The sequence below is a fragment of the Otolemur garnettii genome, unplaced genomic scaffold, assembly GCF_000181295.1.
Source record: "Otolemur garnettii isolate 467f Iridium unplaced genomic scaffold, OtoGar3 scaffold00008, whole genome shotgun sequence".
Classification (NCBI taxonomy): Eukaryota; Metazoa; Chordata; class Mammalia; order Primates; family Galagidae; genus Otolemur; species Otolemur garnettii.
In genome coordinates this window covers 37,089,621-37,114,962 of record NW_003852403.1, presented here as the reverse complement: position 1 = coordinate 37,114,962, position 25,342 = coordinate 37,089,621, and the positions used below count along the sequence as shown (strand labels likewise).

At 36.7% G+C, this 25,342-nt stretch overlaps 1 protein-coding gene across 1 annotated transcript in view; it reads right to left on the bottom strand.

The window, feature by feature from the left end:
• Window positions 1-25,342, bottom strand: part of TNKS2 (tankyrase 2) — a 77,088-nt gene that overhangs the window by 9,573 nt on the left and 42,173 nt on the right. Inside the window, exons 12-23 of the mRNA XM_012801441.2 lie at window positions 24,192-24,363; window positions 21,696-21,775; window positions 16,868-17,013; window positions 15,792-15,957; window positions 14,461-14,680; window positions 11,473-11,582; window positions 10,609-10,797; window positions 8,626-8,878; window positions 6,755-6,837; window positions 3,874-3,994; window positions 2,354-2,451; window positions 1,376-1,450 (exon numbers count right to left, since the gene is read on the bottom strand). Of these exons, the coding sequence (XP_012656895.1) occupies window positions 1,376-1,450; window positions 2,354-2,451; window positions 3,874-3,994; window positions 6,755-6,837; window positions 8,626-8,878; window positions 10,609-10,797; window positions 11,473-11,582; window positions 14,461-14,680; window positions 15,792-15,957; window positions 16,868-17,013; window positions 21,696-21,775; window positions 24,192-24,363 (1,713 nt within the window). The remainder of the gene's footprint in view (window positions 1-1,375; window positions 1,451-2,353; window positions 2,452-3,873; window positions 3,995-6,754; window positions 6,838-8,625; window positions 8,879-10,608; window positions 10,798-11,472; window positions 11,583-14,460; window positions 14,681-15,791; window positions 15,958-16,867; window positions 17,014-21,695; window positions 21,776-24,191; window positions 24,364-25,342) is intronic.

The window sequence follows — 25,342 nt, the reverse complement described above, 5'->3', positions numbered from 1 at the left end:
TATCTTTTTTCCTACCATTTTATCTGGCTCAAAGTACCATCTTAACTTGTTTTTAATGAAAAATATTTGAATTAAAAATATTAAAACATAATATTTAATAATTTAAATATAATAAAGATTCCTCACCCCCCCCCCCCATTATTCCCTTTGTCTTCTAATTCCTAAAATTTTTGTCTGGAGATTTAAAGATAATGCTGGTCTCATTAGGCGTACTTCTAGGGTCAAATTTCACAATCCTGAACTGTTTCTCAGCTATGTTTAAAGGTGCTACAGCCCCCTGCTGGTCCCCAGAGCATACCTGGAAGCTGTGGTTTTAGTTGTGGCTAAAATAACTCAAAATATTTCCACATACATAATCAAGGCATAAACACATTTAATTTATGTATAACACAAAAAACCCTGTTTTATCACTGAAAATATTTTCATTAAGTATTATACTGAAATAACTTTACAGAGGAAGGAAACTGTATTTTTCTTATAACCAACTGCTCTAGAAAACAAACACATTCTCTCTCCTGCCCTCACCCTTAACAAATTCCAGACATTTTGTTAATGCTTGTAGACAAAGTGGATTTGACTGAAATTTGCCTATTCAACAGGATACTTATTTGTGTTAGTAGATATTACACTTATAATAGCCTATCAAGAAATACTAAAACAATAATACAGCTAAAAGATTTGATACTGCTACTGAGTATAAAATTATATATTAAAGACTTATAGTACTTGCTTAAATTTATGAAAATGGAAAAAAATAGACAATTGCCACATTTATAGTCTCAATTTACAATTATTGATAATTTACTGTTTCAATGTAGTTAATACAAAATGATTATGTATCTTAATTATGGTCTGTAGTTTTGACTGTCTATAGTTTAAAAAAAAACAAAAAACCAAAATTGGAAAAGGTCTTGAGAAGAGTAACTGAAATCAGTAAGATGACAGAACTGTCACAGAATGACTCAAAACATTTTTAAAAGATTTGTTTGGAACAGATGAAGACAGTACTACTAAAGTTTATGAAGAGTTGTTATGTCTGGGGACTCTCAAACTGTGTCTTAAATTGTCATAGCTAAGATTTTAAAAAATGATTTATCATAAGATAACCCCTGATCTTAAGGATGTTTAACAAGGAATCATTATTATTATCATTTTTTAGAGAGTTTCACTTTATTGCCCTCCGTGGAGTGCCGTGGCATCACAGTTCACAGCAACCTCCAGCTCTTGGGCTTAGGCGGTTCTCTTGCCTCAGCTTCCAGAGGGCTGGGACTACAGGCCCCTGCCACAATGCCCAGCTTTTTTTTTCAAAAAAAGTTTCAAAAACTACGGTCTCAGGAAACTTAATAAAGTAAAAATAAATCCACTAATTTATTACCTTGAGAATATTGTATCTGTTGAAAATTCCACCTGCATGACCTCCATCTCTGTGCTCTCGAACTGTACTTTGCATCTGATGGAAAAATAATTTGAAATATATGTGCATTAGCTTTTACGTCTTTTCTGATTTGGGGAAAATGGTTCTTGACTCATTTAATTATATTTCTGAGAATACAAAACAGGCTTTAACATTTTTGTTGTTCAAAAGACAGGAGTTTTATAAATTCATGAATACTATTTTTTAGAGATAGCTATTTGTCAACCTGAAACAAAATTTATAGGTGAAAATTAATGCAAACTAAAGGAAAAAACAGAAACAAGAGGATACAAGGTAAGCTAAATATATGAGGCTAACCACTTGACATACTAAAATACAAAAACAATGATTTGTTCTTACTGATTTTGGCCTACTAAAGCATAATACGTATTTCATTGAAAATTGAAGTTTCTTGAGTTCTAGAACTAAGTCATATGCTCAACTTTCTATCTCTATGCTCAACTGACACACATAAGGGTTTATGTTTTTTAGAGTGTAAGGAGGGTACTACCCAAAGATTTCAGAGAATCTGAAAATTCTCTGGAAAAAAGCTGGAATTTATCTATTTTCCTAGATAAATAGAGCCACATGTTCTGAGTCTTGTCTGAAATACAATGCTTTGCAATTATCCTCATGAAAGGAGGGAACATAAGCATTTTCTTTCCAATGACAGCACCTTTTCTCCAACAGGATCCTGTGTTAGGGCTAACTGTAGTGCTAACTTTAGTACTGAACCAAGTAACTGGAATTAAGGTTTACCCCGAAAGTGTATCTTAAATGCTTACTTCTAAAGTTTTCCAAGGGTTACAGAGGGACAATTTTAAAACCATACTACATATTCAAATACATCTGGAAATTCTGAAGGACTTTAGCAACTGAACCAACAATACATACAGTTGATCTATCTTTTCCATTTTTACTTAAGGTGTATGACCATACCTCTTCCTCCACAGACTGAAATTCTTTATCATCAGGAGACAGATCTATGAGAATTGTTCCACTACCAGAGGTGTTCAAAGTTAAATATGGGTTAAGACCTATGAAATGAAATTTGAAGTTATAAAATTTTTTCTCACCAGTTTTCCCTACTACTAAACGACCTTTTCCTGCTCTAGTATTGAAACCAGGACCTTCACTGTTGTTATTTAGAACCCTCATTTTTGACCTGACAAGTTTTAAGGGAATATTTTAGAAAACCTTTCTATTCTTCATTTCCTATTCTTTTTTTTTCTTCTAATCAACTTCCTTTTTTTTTGCATTTGTTTTTTATTTTTATTAAATCATAGCTGTGTACATTAATGCAATCATGGAGTGCAATGTGCTGGTTTTACATACAATTTGAAATGTTTTCACCAAACTGGTCAACATAGCCTTCACGGCATTTTCTTAGTTACTGTGTTAAGACATTTATATTCTACACCTAGTAAATTTCACATATACCCTTGCAAGATGCACCACTCTCCCTCCACCCATCCTCCCTCCTCCCCTCCCCTCCCTCTCCCCTTCTTCTTGGGCTATAATTGGGTTATAGCTTTCATAAGAAAGCTATAAATTGGTTTCATAGTAAGACTGAGTACATCATTTCCTATTCTTAACGAGTATGTAATATACTTTCTGCTTCAAATTACTTCCTTTAACTATACAGCCCTTTCAACATTTAATCCCTTTATTCTTTGTAAATATGAGGAAAAATTATGACAGATACTTGTATAGCTTCAGGTAATTTAAAATCACCCTAAAACGAGAAGTCCATAAAGTTTACTACCTATCTCTTCAACCCCAGTTGTGATGGCTAGGACCATCAATTACATATTATTTTTAATCACTGGGTAAATCACTTCCCTCAGTTCAGTACTTAATAGTAAAGTTAAAATGTGGTTCTGACACTTAGGCAATTAACATTTTTAATACCTAGATATGGTACAAAGGAACTATTAACATCTGTCGAGTAAATAAAATTTGCATTTTCCTTAAGCGTCAACATTAAGGACACATAAAATATCATTTGACTTTGTTTTATTTAATTTCCTTTGGTTGCCAACATGATTGTTTTCCAGTATTTTTATTCCAGCTGCTTAGAATTTTAGCAACAAGAGATTCACTACATTATTTTATGGGCTAACTTGAAAATCTAGTTATTATTTATTATATTACCATAAGAAAGAAGATACTCAAGTTTCAGACCATTTAGAATCATAGAAGTTTAGAGCCAGAATAACTTCAGAAATAACATCATCCAACTCCCTAATTACAGGAGTTAAAACACTATTTTCCAATTTCTGAATGGTCTAGAAATTTTACTTAGGTTCACATAGTTAAGAGCAACAGCTACTTATCACAGGTTTCTCAAATCCTAAATTGTGCTCCTTTTACATACTTCAAAATTATCCTCTAGTACATTGAGGGCTACCTTTGTGGAAACTGTTAAACTAATGACAATTATTACTAAAATTAAATACCTTGTTGTCCAGAGATAAGTCTCTCAACTCCTTTAATTAGTTTGTGTCTATGTCCATAGGCATTGATTCCAATCTCCTTCAGCTCCTTGTGCCCCATTTCAACTAATACATCTAAAGTGATCTTACAAAAGAAGATAAAACTATTTAGAATGCTTACTCATTTGGTAGACATTCATATATTGGCATTCTCTATTTATACATTTACTTCAATTATTTTAAATAGCTTAGAAAGGAAAGCAAGGCAGTTGTTAAAATAAAATTAACTGAAAATGAAAAGTTGGAGTGAAACAGAAAGCTGAATCATGAACTACTAAAAATACCATTATTTTCATTTAGCACTGAAACCTAGGCAGAACTTAAGTGCAAATCAAAAATGTGCTTTCAAATTAACTACATTCAGGTATACCATTTTACCTTTTCCTTAATACTTTCCTACTATCACCTTACATCCAACCCTATTTCTATAATTCCTTTCAGTAGATCCTCCAAAGTCTGGAATGTGCTAAGTGGTACTTCTGCATCACTGTTCAAAGTACCTTTTTTAAGGCCAGGTATGGTGGTTCATGCCTGTAATCCCAATGCTTTGGGAGTCTGAGGATCACTTAAGGCTAAGAGTTTAAGATCAGCCTGGGCAACATAGTGACAACCTGTCTCTTAAAAAAGAAAAAAGAAATTTAGAATTTAGAATTTAGCTGGGTGGCCTGTGCCTTGTAATTCTAGCTACTTGGGATACTAAGGTGGGAAGATCACTTGAGCCCAGGAATTTGAGGTTATAGAAAGCAATCATCAGGCCACAGCACTCCAGCCTAGATAACAAAGTAAGATCTTGTCGCTATAAAAACAAACAAACAAACAAAAAACCAAAGTATCCCTTTTACCACTAATATTCTAATACATTAGTTCCACTTCATTCAATTGAAGCCATTCTTTAAAATCCTGTTTCATTTACAAATACATATTCATGAAACTTTCCCTGAAAGTTCCTAAAAATCTATGCCCAAACTTAATACCTTCCCATAGTAGCTAGCAAAGTATCAGGCTTAAAAGTAGGTAGGGATTGACATAATAGTACTTTATAAACAGAGCTCCAGGGCTTAATAAGCTATTTCACTATTACTACATGAGAGTCAATTATGTGCTAATTAGAAATTCCAATACTAAGCCAAAGTACAAGTGACTGATTCTCAGTCTCTTAAAAAACACTCTCCCTCTTCGGTCCCTGTATGGCATCCTCTTTTCATATCAGGACTATCTGCCAAGGTTGTCAGGTATCATGGCACACAGTTTTGAGCATGTCAAGGTGTGCTACCCACAGTGGGATGAAACAGCTGGGGCCTTATTGGGCTTTGGCTTTCTCTCAGGGGAGAGAGAGAAGGGGAATACAGAGAAGTAACAGATAAATGTTTCTGGCCAAATATCAAAGACAGCCTGGGAAGGAAAGGTCCTTGTGGGATAATCCATATCTTTAATTTATTCAACTTCATCAATCACTTTATTTTAATTTTTTTATTATTATTTTTAACTCTTGAGACTTACTTTACTGCTTTATTAGGTCAAAATACTGCCTTTCTTGGTAGGGTTTTATCACCTCCAGTACTACTTCAGCTTTTAAATAAAAAAAAAACCCAGAAACAAGTAAGAAAAGGCAAACCTGCTGCTATTCAAAACCAAGGACTGAGGTACTGGTCAGAGTAAGTGCTGGACTCAGGCTTGGCTGCAGGAGATAAGCTAAACCTCCCAGACCTACTTTTGGCCATCAGGATCCACTGGGGGGGGAGATATGTCCCTGCTCTTCTCACCCTGGTTCCCTGTGATGTTGGCTGGTATAGAAATCAGAGTCAGAAAAGCACTTCAGGCAGCTTCCCTTGGGCCACCCTCAGGCCATTGTTGGGATGTTGTAGTGTAGGTTTCCCAGGTTAGGGGGTATGAATGGGTGGGCTCTGCAGGATGAGAGAGGGGCATATGCACTGAGTGTCCTATTACTGATACTCTAGCTTTTATTTTAACTTTTTAAAAAAATAGTTATTTTAGGAGTCAAGGAGTATCAAATCAGTGTTGGATGAGCCACCCAAGGGTGGGGAGAGGGGCTGGAAGCCCTGGGCGTTAAGAGAAGGGAGTAGGTGCTGGTACAGAGATGACTGTAGAGAATGTTTCTCATGAGGAGCATGGTGGATTTTGAAGGTAAGATTTTTTGGGTTTATCATGTTTTAATTTGAGGGACAGGGAATGGTGAGCTACCAGTTGCCCTCTTATCTAGCCCCATGGAAGTAGGACTCAAAGAACATCTCACCCAAGGAACCTGGGGCTGACTTGATTGATTCTAGATAGGCCTGTTGCAGAGTCTGCTTGTCCCCATTCTGTGATGCCAGTCGCTTTACCATTGTTGCTCCACAGAGGTGTAGCCAAGTACTTCTTATAATAAGAGCCAGTCTCTGGTTTGTACCTCAGCTTCCTATGCTGGGGTTGGGGAGGGAATCACTGGTATTGGAGATGACTAATTATGCTCTGGGTTTGAGTTCCATTTAGCTATGAAACAATCTTGTTGGCAAAAGTATGTGGGGAAAAGGCCTCTTCCCCATCACATACCGAGACAGATCCCAATTGGTCTCTGATCTTTGTAGGAATTCTGTCAGTTGAATGCCTAAAGAGAAAGGTGGCATGGCCTTCAGACTGCATCAGCTTAGATAGCAATGTTAACCAATTGTTGCAGGCACTAAAAATAAAAAATCTTGAACCCAAACAAAAAACAATAAACAAAAAATCAACAAAAAAACTCACTCTCCCTCAACAGCTCACATGGTTCAGGTCATTTCAAGTAAGTCTCAAATTTTCTTGAGTTTCCATAAAACACTAAACCAAGCAATTCAATTCATCTACTCACCTGTTCTCTCTCAAATATATCCATTAGGTGCTCAAGTCCAAGATTCCTTACAAATTGAGTTATGCTAAAATCTACTCCTGGAACTAGAAAAAAGAAATAGAACAAAATTTCACATCAGAATAATGTATTTCAACACTGTAACAAGAAAGCTTTATAAGGATACTATATGTGAAAAAAATAAAGATGAAGCAGAATTTCAATAGCCACTTAGGATATAATACTCTACTCTAACCCCAACATTAAAAATTAGAAAGAGGTGAGGGCACAGTGGCTCACACCTATAATCTTAGCATTCTGGGAGGCCAAGGGGGAGGACTGCCTGAACTCAGGAGTTCAAGACCAGCCTGAGTAAGACCTATACCCCATCTATACTAAAAATAGAAAAACTAAGGCCAGAGGTGGTAATGGACACCTGTAGTCCTAGCTACTGGGGAGACTTAGCAAGAGAATTGCTCAAGCCCAAGAGTTTGAGATTGCTATGTAAGACTATCTCAAAAAAAAAAAAAAAAAATTAGAGAGGCTGGGCATGGTGGGCTTATGACTGTAATTCCAGCACTTCCTTCCCGAGGCAGGAAGATTGACTGAGGTCAGGTGCTTGACACCAGCCTGGACAAAACAGTGAGACCACCATCTCTACAAAAAAAACTAAGAAAAAAAAATCATGCCAGGTTTGCATGTGCACATGTAGTCCTAGCTTTGGGAGTCTGAGGTAGGAGAATTACTTCAGCCCTGGAGTTTAAGGTTATTTATTGAGCTATGATCATGCCACTGCACTTTAGCCTGGGCAACAGAGAAAGACTCTGCCTCTAACCAAACAAAATTATAAAGAGAAGATAGAAAAATTCAACATTAGAAAAAAGTTAAATCAATGGTGCATTCTTGGGTTAAAAAAACCATTTTTTATTTTGAGTTTTATATTTAATTGTATCTTTAAAGATCAGTTTTTCTATCTTTCAGAATATAAGCTACTTCATAAAAAAGTTTATGAAAACAAGTTCCCTAATATTTCAGAGTGAGATGAATTTTGACAAGTCAAAGATAACATGGGTGGCTCGGCGCCTATAGCTCAACCGGCTAAGGCGCCAGCCACATACACCTAAGGTGGCGGGTTCGAATCCCCAGCCTGGACCCGCCAAACAACAATGACGGCGGCAACCAAAAAATAGCCGGGCGTTGTGGCGGGCGCCTGTGGTCCCAGCTACTTGGGAGGCAGAGGCAGGAGACTCGCTTGAGCCCAGGAGTTGGAGGTTGCTGTGAGCTGTAATGCCACGGCACTCTACCCAGGGGGACAGCTTGAGGCTCTGTCTCAAAAAAAAAAAAAAAAAAAAAGATTAACATGGGTGGTGCCTGTGGCTCAGTGAGTAGGGGGCACCAGCCCCATATACCAAGGGTGGGAGGTTCGAATCCAGCCCCGCCCAAACTACAACAACAACAACAACAAAAATAGTGGGGTGTTGTAGTGGGTGCCTGTAGTCCCAGCTACTTGGGAGGCGGAGGCAAGAGAATCGCCTAAACCCAAGAGCTGGAGGTTGCTGTGAGCTGTGATGCCACTGCACTCTATCAACAGTGACAAAGTGAAACTCTGTCTGAGGTTCTTCAATTTTAATATCAGTGACAAAGTGAAACTCTGTCTGTAAAAAAAAAAAAAAAAAAAAAGTAAAAAGATTAACATTTACAGAGTAGGTCAGCAGCATAAGAGTCATCAACTCTCAACTGGGAAAGAAGAAAATAGTAAAAGACTAACACTTTTAAGTTATGCTATTTAATTTGACACTAACAGTTGTATTTAAGGTTAAAAATGACTTTTTAGCATCCCAAAGAAATATGGAGCTATAATACTAGCTAAAATTTATTTTTGCAGAATGTCTCACCTTCCTTTTTCTCTAAACTGGAAGTACTCTCTGTTCCACTTGAACTAACTACTGAAGACAGTTCTGAAAAACTCCCAGATAAGTTGTCAAGGCTGCTGGCTGCAGAAAGGCTTGATGGGCTACATGGACTTGAAGAGAGAGCATCTGCAGTGGTTCCTGGGCTTCTCACACCATTGAGCACTTGAGGTTTGTAACATGAAGGCAGAGCAGAAGGGGGCATGGCTGCTGTCAAGAGAGCACTGACATCATCCGCCTATGGTACATATGAGACAGACACAAAATGTGCCATAAGCAAATTTGAAAATTCTATTACACCTAATACAATGTATTTTAAAATATGAAAAAACCCTAGCAAATCTGCACCAGAATTGTTACTGTACAGAAAAACTGATTATCTTATTATAAAAAGTAAACAGGGTTTTGCACCTTTGTTTTGAGGTGCAAAACAGAGTTTGAGCACCTCAAATCTAAAAATCAAAAACCTGAAATGCTCCAAAATCCTAAACTTTCTGAGTGTTGACAAGACAGTCAAAGGAAACACTCACTGGAGCATTCTGGATTTGAGATGATTAACAGCAAGTATAATACAAATACTTCAAAAATCTAAAAAAAACCCTAAAACTCTTTTGGTTCCAAGCATTTCAGGTAAGGGATACTCAAACTATATTCACCTAAACTGTTAGTGAATATAAAATATAATTTGCAACATCTCTCCCAAAACACATATAATCAAAACAAAACTGTTAAATGTGGTAAAGCATAATCAAAATCCTACATCTAATAGCATTACTGAAAAGCACTGATATGAATTACAGAAATGTCAATTTAAAAAGCTAACAGCTTTTAAACCTGAAAGTTAACCTGAAACAGCTTTTAAAACCTAAAAGTTTTTAACCTACATGGAACTTACACAAACAGAATTTTTTATTTCTTGGGAAATATTCAGTGATCTTTTTGTTTCTCCAAGTTGAAAGGTTTTTGTTTTGGTGGTAGGGGTTGTAGAGATAATTTTAACAAATCCACTAGAACGAAAAAAGCCCCCAAATTTATTGGTACATAATTTGTCTAATTAGTGACATACTGTAAGCTCTAGTTCTGTATTAAAAAAAAAAAAGATATTAAGCAATTAACATTCAATAAGAAGTCGTCAGTACTTGTTTTCACGGTTAGTCATTTGTATTGCCTATTTCAATCTTTACTCTTCCCCCTGGTCTGTGCATTCCCAGGGCACTTACAGTCTGTACCTAATAATTGTTTATAATAATAGTACTATTAGATGCTTCTAACGTACCTGATATCACATCAAGGACTTTAAGTATATTACCCTCATTTAATTCTCACGATAATCAGATATATTTTATCGCTATTTTTATATATATTAAATATACATTATATAACCAAGGCTTAGAAGTTAGGGAACTTTAAAGACTATACAACTCTAAGAGGAAGAGCTGGAATTCTGGACCAGGTCTGTTTGAAGTATGGTAAGAGGGAATGGCAAAAAAAGGACCTCCACAGAAAACTGGAGTAACAGAACTTTGGGATGAAGCAGTATGGGAGGGAAAGGACTCTACAGTATGTAGCAGGCTTTGTGGGCAATGTTCCCAGGTGAGTTCATAAGATCCATGATCTGTACTATTTGCACTGAATGTGCACTGTAATAGCAATAGTTGAGGGCCTGGGCCTTTTTAGTTTCCCAAATAATGTACGAGTTGTACTATGTACTTCTTTTTCCTATTTCAAAAGTATCAGTATATATTAATAATTTATTGATAATTCTACATCTGATCTTGGCCAAAAGGCCAAGAAGAGTGATTGATGATTATTTACTTATTATGTTTTAATACCAAAGAAGTGCTAGATTTAAGATTGGGTTAAAAACTTTATTTTGCTACATTCACTATAAAGACATTTTATACAATATTATGTGAATTTTAAAAAGTCAGGAAAGCACTGAGATTTTTCAAAGAGCCCATGACTTACTGAAACTAAATCTAAAGGTGTTTGTCCTTCCTGATTTTTAAGAGTAGGATCAGCTCCGTGGGCCAACAATAAAGCACAAAGCTGTGTTCGTCCCTTTTGTGCTGCTTCATGCAAAGGTGTGAAAGCCCATTTGTCCGTGGCATTGACACATGCGTTATACTTTATTAGTAAAGCTGCTACGTCTACGTGCTGTAAAAGAAAACACTCCTATTACAGTCTGAAATATTATTTTACTATACTTTATTTCTTAAGAAGAAACTAGTTATATACTTACTTCCACATTTTCAAACTTAACCTGGAAAACTGTTTCTCCCCAACATCATAACTTATGGGTAGCTGATTAAAAATTATAGTAGACATTTCAATAACTTAAGAAACTAGAAAATTAAGAATTCTACATAGAGGAAACTAAACTGATATGACTTTAATGATTTCTAATTTATTCAAATGTTGTAACTGCTGAGCAACAACTTATAAAGTAGGAGCTTTTCTCAATTATTCACATATATCACTGAAGATGGTCAATTCTGAATATAACATTCAGGGTTGCTGTAAGTTAGGAATTCAGAATCTCTCCAGATTATTATGAAACCCAATGGGTTTTCTGTTTATCAACAAATAAGTATCACCAGTATCTCACGGAAAATAAGAGACAGTGTTAAGGAAGATAAGGCAAATGACACAAATATGCTGCGTATTACAGAGCAAGCTTACAGTAATAGATTCAGAACTAAAACTCACACATTTAACTTCTTTAGCTCTCATATAATGAGAAAGTCAAACTAAATGTTCCATTTGAACTGCAACACTGACTTTGACTTTCAAAATTCCACATATTTTTAAAGGTAAGACAGAAGAACTTACCCCATAAGATGCTGCATTATGTAAAGGAATAAGTCCTCCTTTGTCTTGGGCATTCACATCAGCTCCATGTTGTAACAAGTATTCTGCAACTTCTAAATTATTATAACCAGCTAATTTAGAAAAGAATTTAGAAAATCATTTACTTGTTAATATTAAACAAGCCATACCTAGTGTATGCATTTATATAAATTTATCAAGCACAGATATTATTAAGAAAAACAAAGATGTATTATACAGATCTAAAATTTCTCATTGGAATCTACTGATTTATCGTCTAAAAATTCCCCACTGTCCTCAAGCAGGAAGCTTTTGGTGATATCCACTGGTTTTAGAGACTCCCAAAATTATATTGACTGATTTGCTTGTATCTTTCCTTTAAAACCCTCCTCCTGAAGTCCTTGTCTTCATGGTTGTTACACAGTAATTCCTGAAATCAAGTACATGGTCCACAGGGCTGTAAGTTAAAAGATACCCAATTATTTAAGGGTCAGTTTAGGTATGGCAGCTGGCTGCAGAGCAGGAGGCAGCACACCAGAGTAGGTCTCAGAGCTCTTTTCCCCAAAAGGTCATAAGAGCATGCTTTTTGCTAGAAAGAACGTAGGGGTACACATCTCTGAAAGTCTGGTATGCTGCTAAAACCATAAAGTAAAACTTAGTATTTTGGAAACATGCCACAATCTCCCAGCTGTCATCTTGTCAGCTGTCTCAGTAAATACCCTCAAGGGAAAGTATGTTTTATTTGACAAAGAATCAGGGGCAGAAAGCAAATCTGAACTTAACTCTGCCAACAAAAAAACAGGGTATCACTTAAAAAATACCTTATTTACATTAATTTTTGTTGTATTTTTAGTCTTTTTGCTTAAGGGTCTAAAGCAAAATAATTTACGATGATCAAGCAAAGAAAAACAAACTACAAACCTACCATTAACTAAATATTTCACTAATCTAATACAAGTCCAGGTCTCATGGTGTGGTATTTAACAATGCACAAGAAGGCAGAAGTATTTTGTGCATACAACATATTTGTGACTTATAAAGAAAACATGGATAGGCAGCACCTGTGGCTTGGTAGGAAGGGCGCTGGCCCCTTATACAGAGCGTGGCGGGTTCGAACCCAGCCCCAACCAAACTGCAACAAAAAAAAATAGCTGGGCATTGTGATGGGCGTCTGTAGTCCCAGCTACTCGGGAGGCTGAGGCAAGAGAATCGCCTAAGCCCAGGGGTTGGAGGTTGCTGTGAGCTGTGACACTACAGCACTCCACTGAGAGTGATAAAGTGAGACTCTTTAAATCAGGCGTCCTCAAACTACAGCCTGCAAGCCACATGCAGCCTGTCTAGGACATTTACCTGGCCCACCGGGTATTTTTGCTGCTGCTGCCTGTCCTGCTTAGCAGCCGACTCGTCCTGGGGCCCACACAGTCCAGCCCTCCCAATGGTCTGAGGGACAGTGAACTGGCCTCCTGTTTAAAAAGTTTGAGGACCCCTGCTTTAAATAGTAATGTTAGATGTTCTAGGTGAAATGCAATGGAGATATAAAAGCTAATGTAAATATGCACAGCACAATTTCTAGTCAAAGGTCAGGTCATGTCTTACATGGACTAGAAAATTCTGATAGCCAGTAGAAGTAGTAAAACTTTTTTTCACATGTTAGCATTTAGGAAGTAGTTTATTTCCATAGAACAGTGGGGTCTCAACTTATATGGAGTGAGAATTTAAAGTAAAAATCATACATAATCAAAATTATCTTCTGATCATTAACATACTAAGTTATACTCTAAGACTGAACTGAGAATAGATTCTACCTCCCATATTACAAAGTGGCAGAAACACTGACATTACCTTTTTTCTTTGTTTTTAAACCATGTTTAAGCAATGTATATTTAGACAAACTTCCACGAATCAACTGTGTCTATGATGGAACTCCACTGAAGTGAAAAACCTATACTGAAACCACAATGTTGTACACGTGCACTAAAAATGAAGGTACACTGTGCCAATTTTATGAGTGAAAACCTAGAACAAATTTTATGGAATGAATTGTGTCTGTCACAAATTCTTTCTTTTTTTTTTAAATTTCAGGTTAATGCAAGGGTACAACCAACCAGGTCACAATATTTGAATTTGTTTACGTGGAGTCCATCATGTAGTTGTGTCTCCCACCCAAAAGGTGTGCCATACACCCCTACATTGTGCCCCTTAAGTGGGAGCACCCCAATGCCCCTCCCCCAAATTATTATGTTGAAGCCCTAACCCCAGTAAATTTGAATGTGATTGTATTTGGAGTTAGGGCCTTTGAAGAGCTAATTAAGTTAAAATGAGACAGTTGGGGTGAGCTCTAACCTAATTTGACTGGTGTCCTTAGAAAAAGGACACATAGGACACATATTCATACCAGGTCCTATGTGAGGACATAGCTAGAGAGCAGCCATCTGCAAGCCAAGAAGAGAGGCCTCAAGTGACAGCAACTCTTGCTCATACCTTGAGTTTTGACTTCTACTGTCCAGAAACGTGAGAAAAAAAATTTGTTACGCCACCTGGTCTTTGCTATTTTGTTAAGGTACCCCTTGCAAATAAATTACAACAACACATAACTGGAAAGAGGTTTATGTAACTTCCTATGCTTAGCAGAGATCATCAGAAGAAAGGATAGCTTTAGTTTCCCATGAGGCAAGCTAGTTTAAGCCAGTCTAACGATGAGACAAACAAAAGATCTCACACATTAAAGATTATACAAACAAAATGGTGTTTTGGAATAACGATTCCCAAAGCCATGGTGACTGGCAGAGCCTGTCTCAACTGTTCTTACTGAATTTAACAATACTAGTATTAAAGTGAACAGGAACTTAGCCTACACGAATATATGGCAGACTATAATGGTAGCATTAGAAGATATCTGATTTGAATTTTCAAGTTTAGGTACAGGAAATATTTTACTCACATAAAATGAATCCTAGATGTTACCAGTCTCCATCTGTCAAACTTACTCACCTGCTAAATGTAAAGGTGTTGAATGTCGGCCTTGGGTATCACGACAATTTACGTTATCAGGTGAAGACAACTTCTTTACTCTGGCTAAACAACCCTTCTTGGCAGCATCTAGTAAAGCTGCATCTCCCCTAAGTAGATCTTGGATATCTGTATCTCCATCTTTAACAAGATCTAAAGGAGTATTTCCATCCCTATTTTTCTTTGTAGGGTCTGCACCATGCTGCACATGTAAAAAATAGGAAGGGAGAGGAATTGGCTTCAGTGTGGCCCTTGGATCAGTGAAATAAGTCAAAGAAAATCATTTAATACTGAGTCTACCTTAAAGGTTAAGATCATTGTTAATAATGTTTAATTTATATACAGAAAAGCAGAATAAAAAGATAACAGAAGCAGTTAAATATTACTAGGTTTTTTTTTTAAGAGACAGAGTCTCACTCATCTCACGGTAGAGTGCTATGGTGTCACGGCTCACAGCAACCTCTAGCTCTTGGGCTTACGCGATTCTCTTACCTCAGCCTCCCAAGTAGCTGGGACTACAGGTGCCTGCCACAATGCCCAGCTATTTTTTTGTTGCAGTTTAGCCGGGGCTGGGTTTGAACCCACCACCCTCAGTATATGGGGCCGGCACCCTACTCACTGAGCTACAAGGCACTGCCCAAATATTACTAGGTTTTAAAATGCATTAATATAGTGGCTCATGCTTGTAATCCTAGTACTCTGGGAGGGCAAGGCAGATGGACTGCTTGAGCTCACAAGTTCGATATCAGCCTGAGCCAGAGTGACACCTTGTCTCTAAAAAAATAGCCAGGTGTTGTGGCAGGTGCCTATAGTCCCAAGGGAGGTTGAGTCAAGAGGATCTCTTGAGCCCAAGGGTTTGAGGTTGATGTGAGCTATGATACCACAGCACTCTATTAAGGGTAACAAAGTGAGACTGTCCAAAAGAAAAAAAAAGTCTTTTTAAAAAAAATTAACTTTTCATGTTATATTGTTTTTACTTTTTATGAACAGTAAAATAAAGTACATGACATTTTATCAATGGTAAATAAATCTGGGTTGTACTAATTCACCAAATAATGAGGTTAAAGTATTAAAAAAGAAAAATAAAGGTAATAATCAAAGAACTATCACATGATGATATTTGACATAAGTCTAGGGGTGGTAAATGTACTTGAGGATTAAAATATAAGTGTTTATGACAACTAGTTTGAAATCTGGGCATAGAATTAGATAACTTTGTTTCTCATGTTCTTACTTTTTTATATACAGTCATTAAAAAAATCATAAGCATATTCTATGTAGTTCACACCATCCACAGAAGTACCAAAACATACCTGAAGTAGAAGTTTGCAAATTTCATATTTTCCTTTTGCTGCAGCTTCATGTAAAGGTGTAAATTTCCATAAATCAGCTACATTAACTACTGCTCCATGCTTTACAAGAAGTTCTGCAACTTCATAATGTCCATAAGAACATGCATTGTGCAAAGGTACAAGACCTCTGAAATGAAAAGTTAAATGAGCAATAATGCCAGAGAAAGATAGGTTTTGAGTAATTATACATAACTAATGAAGATATTTCTTGAACTATATAAGGAATTATACTGACTGTTACTTTACAGAACTGAAATCTATTGAAAGTAGAAATAAATTCTTTTGGGGGGGCTTAGAGGAGAAAAATTTTAAAATATTTTAAATGCAGAGAATGTGACAAGCATCTATATATTCAACATCTGGAATTGTGTATTTTTTTTTTTTTTTTGCATTTTTTGGCCGGGGTCGGGTTTGAACCTGTCACCTCCGGCATATGGGGCTGGCGCCCTACCCTTTTGAGCCACAGGCGCCGCCCTGGAATTGAGTATTTTTAATGAACAATAATTTCAAGATAAATTAGAAGAACTCAAATATCCTCAATGAAAATTTAAAAATATACTATATTAAAAATCACTATGCCCAAACAGCTCAGTCAATAGGACATCAGACTTTTAATCTGATGGTCCAGTGTTTATGTTCCTACTCAGGAGCCAAAACAAAACAAAACAAAACAAAAAATTAAAAAACAAAACCCAGGTCAACTGCAACTCAAACTTTATCTTACAAGCTAAACAAACAAGCAAAAAAACCTAATCACATGTACCCTCCTATTAATCTGGAAAAAAAAACCCCACCAACCCCTACCCCAACTAATGCTGTAATTCCTGTAATCTCCTTAGCTATTACAAAATTATAAGGTATTATGCAAGTAAGTTTTTATACAAATGCTAACCATTGTAAAATTTTAACAGAAATTAAGAAGCTATATTTAAGACAATGTCAGGAAAACAGATTTCCTTGGGGGGAAAACAGAGCTACCACTTATTATAAAAATATTTTCAGATAAGAAAAAGGCCACAACAATTGCTGGTACTTGCCCTTTATCTTTAGCATGCACATCAGCTCCATGCTGCAGCAGATATTCTACCACAGACACTCTATTATACCCCGCTGCAAAATGGAGTGGTGTAGACTGACGCCCTTCAATGTCTCTGCAGTTGACACTCTGAACAGTACACAGTTTCTGTAGGACAGAACACAGTATACACATGATGCTATATATTCTCATTTCTTATTTCAATTTATTTAGTAGAAACCTCAAAATGTCTGACTTTTCTTTTCTCATTAAATCTGTATTTTACAAACTATTCACTATTTTTTTTTTTTTTTTGACATCACCACATCGGTCTTCTTTTTTTTTTTTTGAGACAGAGTCTCATTATGTTGCCCTTGGTAAAGTTCCGTAGCATCACAGCCTACAGCAACCTCCAACTCTTGGGCTTAAGCGATTCGCTTACCTCAGCCTCCCAAGTAGATGAGACTATAGGTGCCCACCACAGCACCCAGTTATTGTTGTTGTTGTTGTTGTTGTTGTTGCAGATGTCATTGTTGTTTACCTGGTCCAGGCCAGGTTCGAATCCACCAGCCTTGGTCCTTATGGCCAGCACCATAACCACTATGCTATGGGCGCCAAGCCACTATTCACTATTCTTATTTCATCTTATTTACTGGGAATCTCTCTGGTCCCCTCATCTATTCCTGCTTTTTCTAAAGTTAGTAGGTAAAATTCTATCATTACCACTACTATTTACATAAAGTTAACCTAAGTGCCAATTATCAGCCAACTATTACTTTCATTTTGTGGCAAATATACTTAGAGATACACTGGATCATAGTAGTACCAGAATCACCAAGGGGCTTTTTAAAAGTTCAGAATCTCGGACTGACCGCTACTGAGTCAGAACTTGCATTTTAACAAGATCTGTAGGTTATCCATGAGCACATTAAAATTTGAGAAGTGTAGGTACTATCCTAGACCAGTGGTTCTCAAACTTTCACGTGGAATGGGTGCCACTCCCAAATTTTCTATTTCAGTGCGATTGTGGGAGGGCCTGGATGATGCTGATGGTCCAGGAACCACACCAAGAGAATCATACTGAACTATATGGAATAAATTAACTAACAGAATGCTAATGGTTATGTACAGTCCTTGGGAGAATTAAGGGAACCGTCACTCAAGTAATTTTCTGTGTTCTTTGGTTCAGATGAGGAAGCCTGAGTGAGAAAGGCTGTTAAGAGTAACACTCAAAATACTTACTTAAGAGTATTTTGCATGAAAAGCATGAAAGTTTGGGGAAGAAAATCAACACAGATAATAAATCACAGTGCTCAAAGAGTCAAAAAAAAAAATGACCAGTATTCATAAAAACCTTCCCCCTTTTCACTAAGCTATGCTAAAAGCAGACATTGTCTTAAGCTCAATAAACCAGAAGAGCCAGCTATTAGTGGGCTTACCTGAAGGGGTTTAATCATTGGACTGAGAAAGTTCTCCAGTGCTACCCAAATAAGAACTTGTTAGATACACAGATTCAGAGTCCCAGTCAAGAGATGCTATTTCAGTAGGTACAAAGCCGGGTCCCCAGGAATAGTATTTTTAAGCCAGGTACCAGGTGCTGCCGGGCTTAGTAGTTATCACAGGTTATCTATTTCTCAGTTTAATTTTGTTCACTTTGAGATAGCTTTCTAATAGTAGGTGCCTAAAAAAGTTATCTAGCCTGATGTTTTAAGGTTGTACCACAGGACCACAACCAAACACAACTGAGCATATATTCAAGTATTTATTGGGTAATATGCAGATGTTGTCCCATGACTCATACAGAGTCATCTGCCTAGAGATAGATAAGAAATGGAAAGGCTAATGGAAATGAATTTCCATCAGGTGATTTTAAAAGCAGAAGAGAAGACAGCCTGAAGCCTATCATGGGGAGAGACAGTCTTCCACAATCCAAAGGCCTTATTTGTTCTCTAAGTCCAATTCCTGCCCTAATCTCATTTCTTCATCCATCTCCTCCTCTACACTCCCTCTATCTTTACGAAAACAAAGTTTAGAAAACAAAAGTTTTGTTTATTAAGTCTAGTTTTATGCTCTTCAACACATATTAAGTAAATGATACCTTAAATTTTGTATTACTCTTCTTACCCACATACACAAAAAAATCAGCTAGATGCCCTTTACCTAGCTGTTTTTAACTTAATATTCATCACATCCTTTGCAAACAAAGAAAACCCCCTTAGCTCACTAGCTTTTAACTCAGGGCTTTGTTTTCCCACAAGTCATCAGTAACAAACAAAATCCTTTCAATATTCTTTTAGCCTCTTATTAAAGAAATGTGAATATTAAGGGTGAGAATAAAGCAAGTCAAATAAAACTGCATTATACTATCTTTTTTTCCTTTTTTTGAGACAGAGTTTTGCTATGTCATCCTTGGTAGAGTGCTGCAGCGTCACAGTTCACAGCAACCTCCAACTCTTGGGCTTAAGCAATTCTCTTGCCTCAGCCTCCCAAGTAGCTGGGACTACAGGAGCCCACCACAATGCCCAGATATTTTTTTGTTGTAGTTGTTGTTGTTTAGCAGGCCTGGGCTGGGTTTGAACCTGCCAGCTCTAGTGTATGTGGCCGATGACCTGGCCGATGATCTAGCCGCTGAGCTACAGGCACTGAGCCTTTTTCTTTTTCTTTGAGACAGAGTCTCAAGCTGTTGCCCTGGGCAGAGTGCCATGGAGTCACAGCTCACAACAACTTCCAACTCTTGGGCATAAGTGACTCTCTTGCCTCAGCCTCCCAAGTAGCTGAGACTATAGGTGCCCACCAAAACACTTGGCTATTTTTTTTTGTTGCAGTTGGCACTGTTGTTTTTTAGCTGGCCCAGGCTGGGTTCGAACCTGCCACCCTTGGTGTATCTGGCTGGCGCCCTACCCACTGAGCTGGCGCCTTCTAGCATTTTCTTTTTCTTTTCTTTTTTTGAGGCAGGGTCTTGTTCTGTCACTCAGGCTGGAGTGCAACAGTACAATCATAGCTAAATGCAGCTTTGAACTCTTGAGGCAAAAGCTATCCTGCCTCAGCCTCCCGAGTAGTTGTGACTAAGGCACAAGCCACATCATGCTACTTTTCCTACTTTTTGTTGACCTGGAGGGTCTTGCTATATTGCCTCGGCTGGTCTTGAACTCCTGTTATCTATCAAGTGATCCTTCCACCGTGGCCTCCCAATGTGGTAGGATTATAGGCGTGAACCACTGTGCCTGTCCGGCATTTATCTTTGAAAAATGAATTTAAAAAATAAAATAAAATCTTAAGTTATTTGAGATGTCTATACTATCTATACAAAGTAACAGGAAAGGATCACATGAATTTTTAAGTCAATTTCTAGAAAGCTACTCATTTAAAAGGACAATGAATAAATTCCCTTGAAGTTCTAGTTCAAATAAGACCAACATTTATATTTCTTTCTCTGGAAATCTAAAATTACTGATTTTGTGGAATAGATTTGTTTAGGACTAAAACATTACACAGAAACAATAAAATTTTCTCAAATTGGTACTTATGTGATTAATGAAACCAATACATTTAACTTTTTCATAAAACTTATTACCTGTTGGGTGGCACCTGTGGCTCAGTGAGTAGGGTGCTGGCCCCATATACAGTGGGTGGAGGGTTCAAACCCAGCCCCGGCCAAACTGCAACAAAAAATGGCCGGGTGTTGGGCAGTGCCTGTGGCTCAAGGAGTAGGGTGCTGGCCCCATATCCTGGCCAAAAAAAAAAAAAGCTGGGCATTGTGGTGGTGGGCACCTGTAGTCCCAGCTACTTGGGAGGCTGAAGCAAGAGAAATCGCCTAAAGCCAAGAGGTGGAGGTTGCTATGAGCTGTGACACCACAGCACTCTGAGGGAGACAGAATGAGTCTCTGTCTCTAAAATAAAATAAAAAAAAACTTATTACCTCTCAGTGACCTCTCAAATAGGACAAGTGCTGTTTTGAAAGTCTCTTACAGCAATCTTCTTACAGTAATCCTTCCTCAGATTGTTTTGACTATTAAAAAAATACTAAAAAATATCTCAGCCTATACAAATTGACGATTACTGGGAGACAGTCACTTTGAGAAGTGGCACCATATTACTACCATATTACTGCTATATTACTAAAGTACTAGATCCTCACAGGTAGAGTGGGCAAAAAAAAAAAAAAAAAGAAATCTGTAGACAGAAGTGATACATTGTTTTTTCCCTTCTTGTTTTATGTGTCATATGTAAACAGTAAGGTACAATAATTTGATACATTTTATTCTTTTATAGAAACAAACGACAAGGTTCTTTAAGCAAGTATTGTATGTATTCATTTAAATTTGTGAATTTGATTATTTACTGAGATGAATGTGAAATTGAAACGTCTTTTTCTTTGAGACAGAGCCTCAAGCTGTCACCCTGGGTAGAGTGCCGTGGCTCTCACAGCTCATAGCAACCTCCAACTCCTGGGCTTAAATGATTCTCTTGCCTCAGCCTCCCAAGTAGCTGGGACCACAGGTGCCTGCCAAGACACCTGGCCATTTTTTGGTTGTAGTTGCCATTGTTGATTGGCTGGCCCAGGCTGAATTTGGTCTATGTAGCTCTGGTCTATGTAGCTATTAGCCCCTGTAGCTTGAGCTTCAGGGGCTTAGCCTGAAGCATCTTTTTCTTTTATTACCCAATGTTCCTTATTTGCAGAAAAGAATAAGATTATATTATATTACATTACTAAGAAAGATTGTATTACTGAACTTTTCTAAGCAAGGCCCATATAAATAAACCAGGCTTTTTGTTATAACAGGGCAGATTCATTAAGCAATGTTAAAATAAAAATCCAAAGTAAACAAAAACAGAAGATTGTATCTTACTTTTACAGTTTCTACATCTCCAGCCTTTGCAGCTTCCAGCAATTGTCTGTCTGCTTCTGAATTACCTAATGGGATACCCTCTAAAGAGAGAGGGGAAAAGAATGATTAAATTCTATTTAGAAGATGAAGCCAAGTTTTATAGAAGGCATCTTATCAAAAAGTAAAGTTCTTTTACAGTTTGGTAGATTATGTAGGAAATCGCTATGTAGTAGTAAGACACTTTTTGAAATAAAATACAAATAATATGTGAATGTACATAATAAACATAAAATGTGATGTAAGCAATCTGAGAGAAGACAAAACAGATGATGAAAGAAAGCCTGCTTTAAAACCAAGCCATGTGGAATGATGGTAATGTATTAAATTAGGAGAGCAACGGCCATAAATCTAACCATGGTTCTTTGATTAACGTGCTATCTTAACTGGGGAAAGTCACCTAAACTTCCTGGGCCTCCAGTTTTTTGAGTTCTAAAAAGAGAAAATGGACTAGAAAATATCTAATGTCATTTCCAGCTCTAAAATTCTATGTTTATTGTTCATTTAAAATCTCAGAAAACAAGGAAAATATCTCACTTGTACCTGAGAATGAAATAAACATTTAAACAAACGTATTTGGAAAGATATATCAGGCCATAACACAGCATTAAATAACAAAATGGAAAAAAGCATAATATGCATCTCAAAAGAGAATGTATCTAATGTATAAGATGCCCTTATGAGATGAATACCCTGGAAAGCCTCAACAGGCAAATGGGCTAAGGACATGAACAAGCAATTCACACATACTAAAATATACTCAAACTTACTCATAACCAGAATTGCAAATTAAAATGAGATCATATTTTTCATCCACTATTAGGCAGAGAAGAAATGGGGAGCTACATCAACAGTAATTTCTCTAGTTTGAACTAAAAGAAGTATCTTTTCACTTCTATAATTCACACGTGAACATTCACCCAAGGAAAATATTAAGAATCACAATGAGGCTCATGCCTGTAATCCTAGCACTCTGGGAGGTTGAGGTGGGTGGACTGCTTGAGCTCATGAGTTTGAGACCAGCCTGACCAACAGCGAAACCCCACCTCTACTAAAAACAGAAAAACTGAGGCAAGAGGATTGCTCGAGTCTGAATAGGAGGTTGCTGTGAGCTATGACACACGGCATTCTACCCGGGGTAACAGCTTGAGACTCTGTCTCAAAAGAATAAATAAATAAAAAAGAATCCTAATGCCCAGTGCTTTAGGCACTTTCAGAAAGTAGGTGCTTTCCTACACTTACTGAGTGTAAAACAGTGCATATAATCTTTCTAGAAGATAATTTAACAATTATCTTCGAGACTCTGTCTCAAAAGAATAAATAAAAAAGAATCCTAATGCCCAGTGTTTTAGGCACTTTCAGAAAATAGGTGCTTTCCTACACTTATTGAGTGTAAAACAGTGCATATAACCTTTCTAGAAGATAATTTAACAATTACATGCTACCCTTTGACTTGGATATTCCACTTCAATAGTTTATTCTAAGAAACTATGAAAGTAGTTCTTAGAAAGGTATATGTAATAATACTTAGCATAAAACTGGCCAAACTGTAAATTTTATCACTAGCCAACTGGATAGGATTAGTGTTTTGACCCCCAAATTGACACTGAAATGAATGAACAATATATGAGGAAGTAAATGAATTTTGAAAGTAGGCTTGTAGTTAGTTTGATTTTGGCAAACTTCAGAGGGTTCTATCTGCCTTCATCTACTCAAGCAATGTTTCTCAAAATGTGGTTTCTGTACTACAGGCATAAAGATCATTAAGAATGACTATCAAAGACAGAAAGGGTTGATCTATTACATTTCTTCTCATCTGAGCACTGAGATGTCAAAGCTACTCCATTAAATTTTAATAAAAGCTACAGATGTAGACAAATAGACTTGAAAATTTATGGAATTAGACTGCTAGGTTGAAATGTTTAATCTATGCCATCTGTGTAGGTATTTGACCTAAATATTTTATAATGTACTGAATATGAGTACATTCACTTCTTAAGTACATTTTAGTAAGCCACACAGTTGATTACCTTATACAAACTCTATATGCTTTAAATTTGCAGGGCATTAAAAAAAGTAAAGAAGCAGAGCCAGTATTTAGAGTATTAGTGTCACAAGGGCTGCTAAACTAAGAGATATCTACCTTTTAAAGTTTTCCTTTCTTGAAACAGAAATAGCAACTACTGTATCTTATTCTTAAAAGCTTTCTTGATAAAAATTTGAGAGACAACCTATTTAACTCAGAGAAATTGGGCAGAAAATGCTATTGGAATAAAATCATAATTATCAATTCATGATATTTGGGCACTGATTATGAGTTGATTAAATGTGCAATAAGTTTAGAAATAGCTAAAAATTCTCAAAACTTTTTTTATTACCAATTCCTACTTGCAACACCTGATATGTGAAAAATTATAAAGGTTAATTAAAAAAAACTGACTTCCTGGAAGCATTTAATACCTTGAAGCAGTTGCTGTACGTTTTCATTTCCCATCTGTAAGGCAGTAAAGCCCTGAAGGGATATGATGTTAGGATCACATCCATAGCTCAGGAGTAGGCGGCAGGTTTGCAGATGACCACAATGTGCAGCTCTGTGCAAAGAAGTCTGACCGAGATTATCCAGAGCATTAACCTTAAAAATGCAGAAAAAGTTGAAATTAGCCTGCTATGCAAACTTTAAAACAATCCAATTATATATTGAACACTTGCTAACTGAGACTAATTTAAGTCTCAATTCTTTCATGAAGCCTATCATTCAGTGCATAAGCCAAGTATTTTTGCTAAAATCTAGAGCATAATTTACCAATTCATGAAGGCTGACATGAGAAGGAAGACCTAATTTGCATTAAATGTAAGATGCTGAATACCAGTTGTGTTTGGCATTAAAGCATTCATAGATTCAATCACTATGAATTTAAAGGTACACATTGCTTAAGAAAGTTGAAGCCATGTATTTTTATGGATCTCTGAAGCACAGAAATGTGATTCACTCTAAGACAGAAAACAGTCACTAACAAAGCCAGAGATCCATTAACATTTAAACACTTGTTTCTACTGGCTTAATTTTCTACCTTATTTGTAAGCAAAGTAAAATCTGAACAGACAATTATTTTATGGTACATTTACATAGTGGAATACTTCTCAGCAATTAAAAGGAACAAGCTGTTGATACATGGATGAACCAAAGTATTACATGGTGTGGAAAAGCTTACACAAAAGAGTGTAGTTTGTATGATTCCTTGGATATGAAGGCCTACACTAGGCAAATCTTACCTATGTTAGAAAAAAATCAAGGTGGAGATTGCCTGGAATGGGGTAATACCTCTGAGAGATATCTTATATCTTGATAGTTTTGGTTATACAGGTGTATGTACACAGCATTAGTCAAAATTTACCAAATGCATTTTTAAGATGAGAACATTTCATTGCATGTTAATTTTATACCCAAAGATCTATAAACTAATACTGAACTCTAGTTGATGTGCATATGTTAGCATTTAGGAGGAAGTGTATAGTAATCTGCAAATTATCTGAAATATGAAAAAGATATATTGATAAGTAGAGGGAGAAACCGAAACATAACAAAACAATATAGTAGGCTCGGCGCCTAT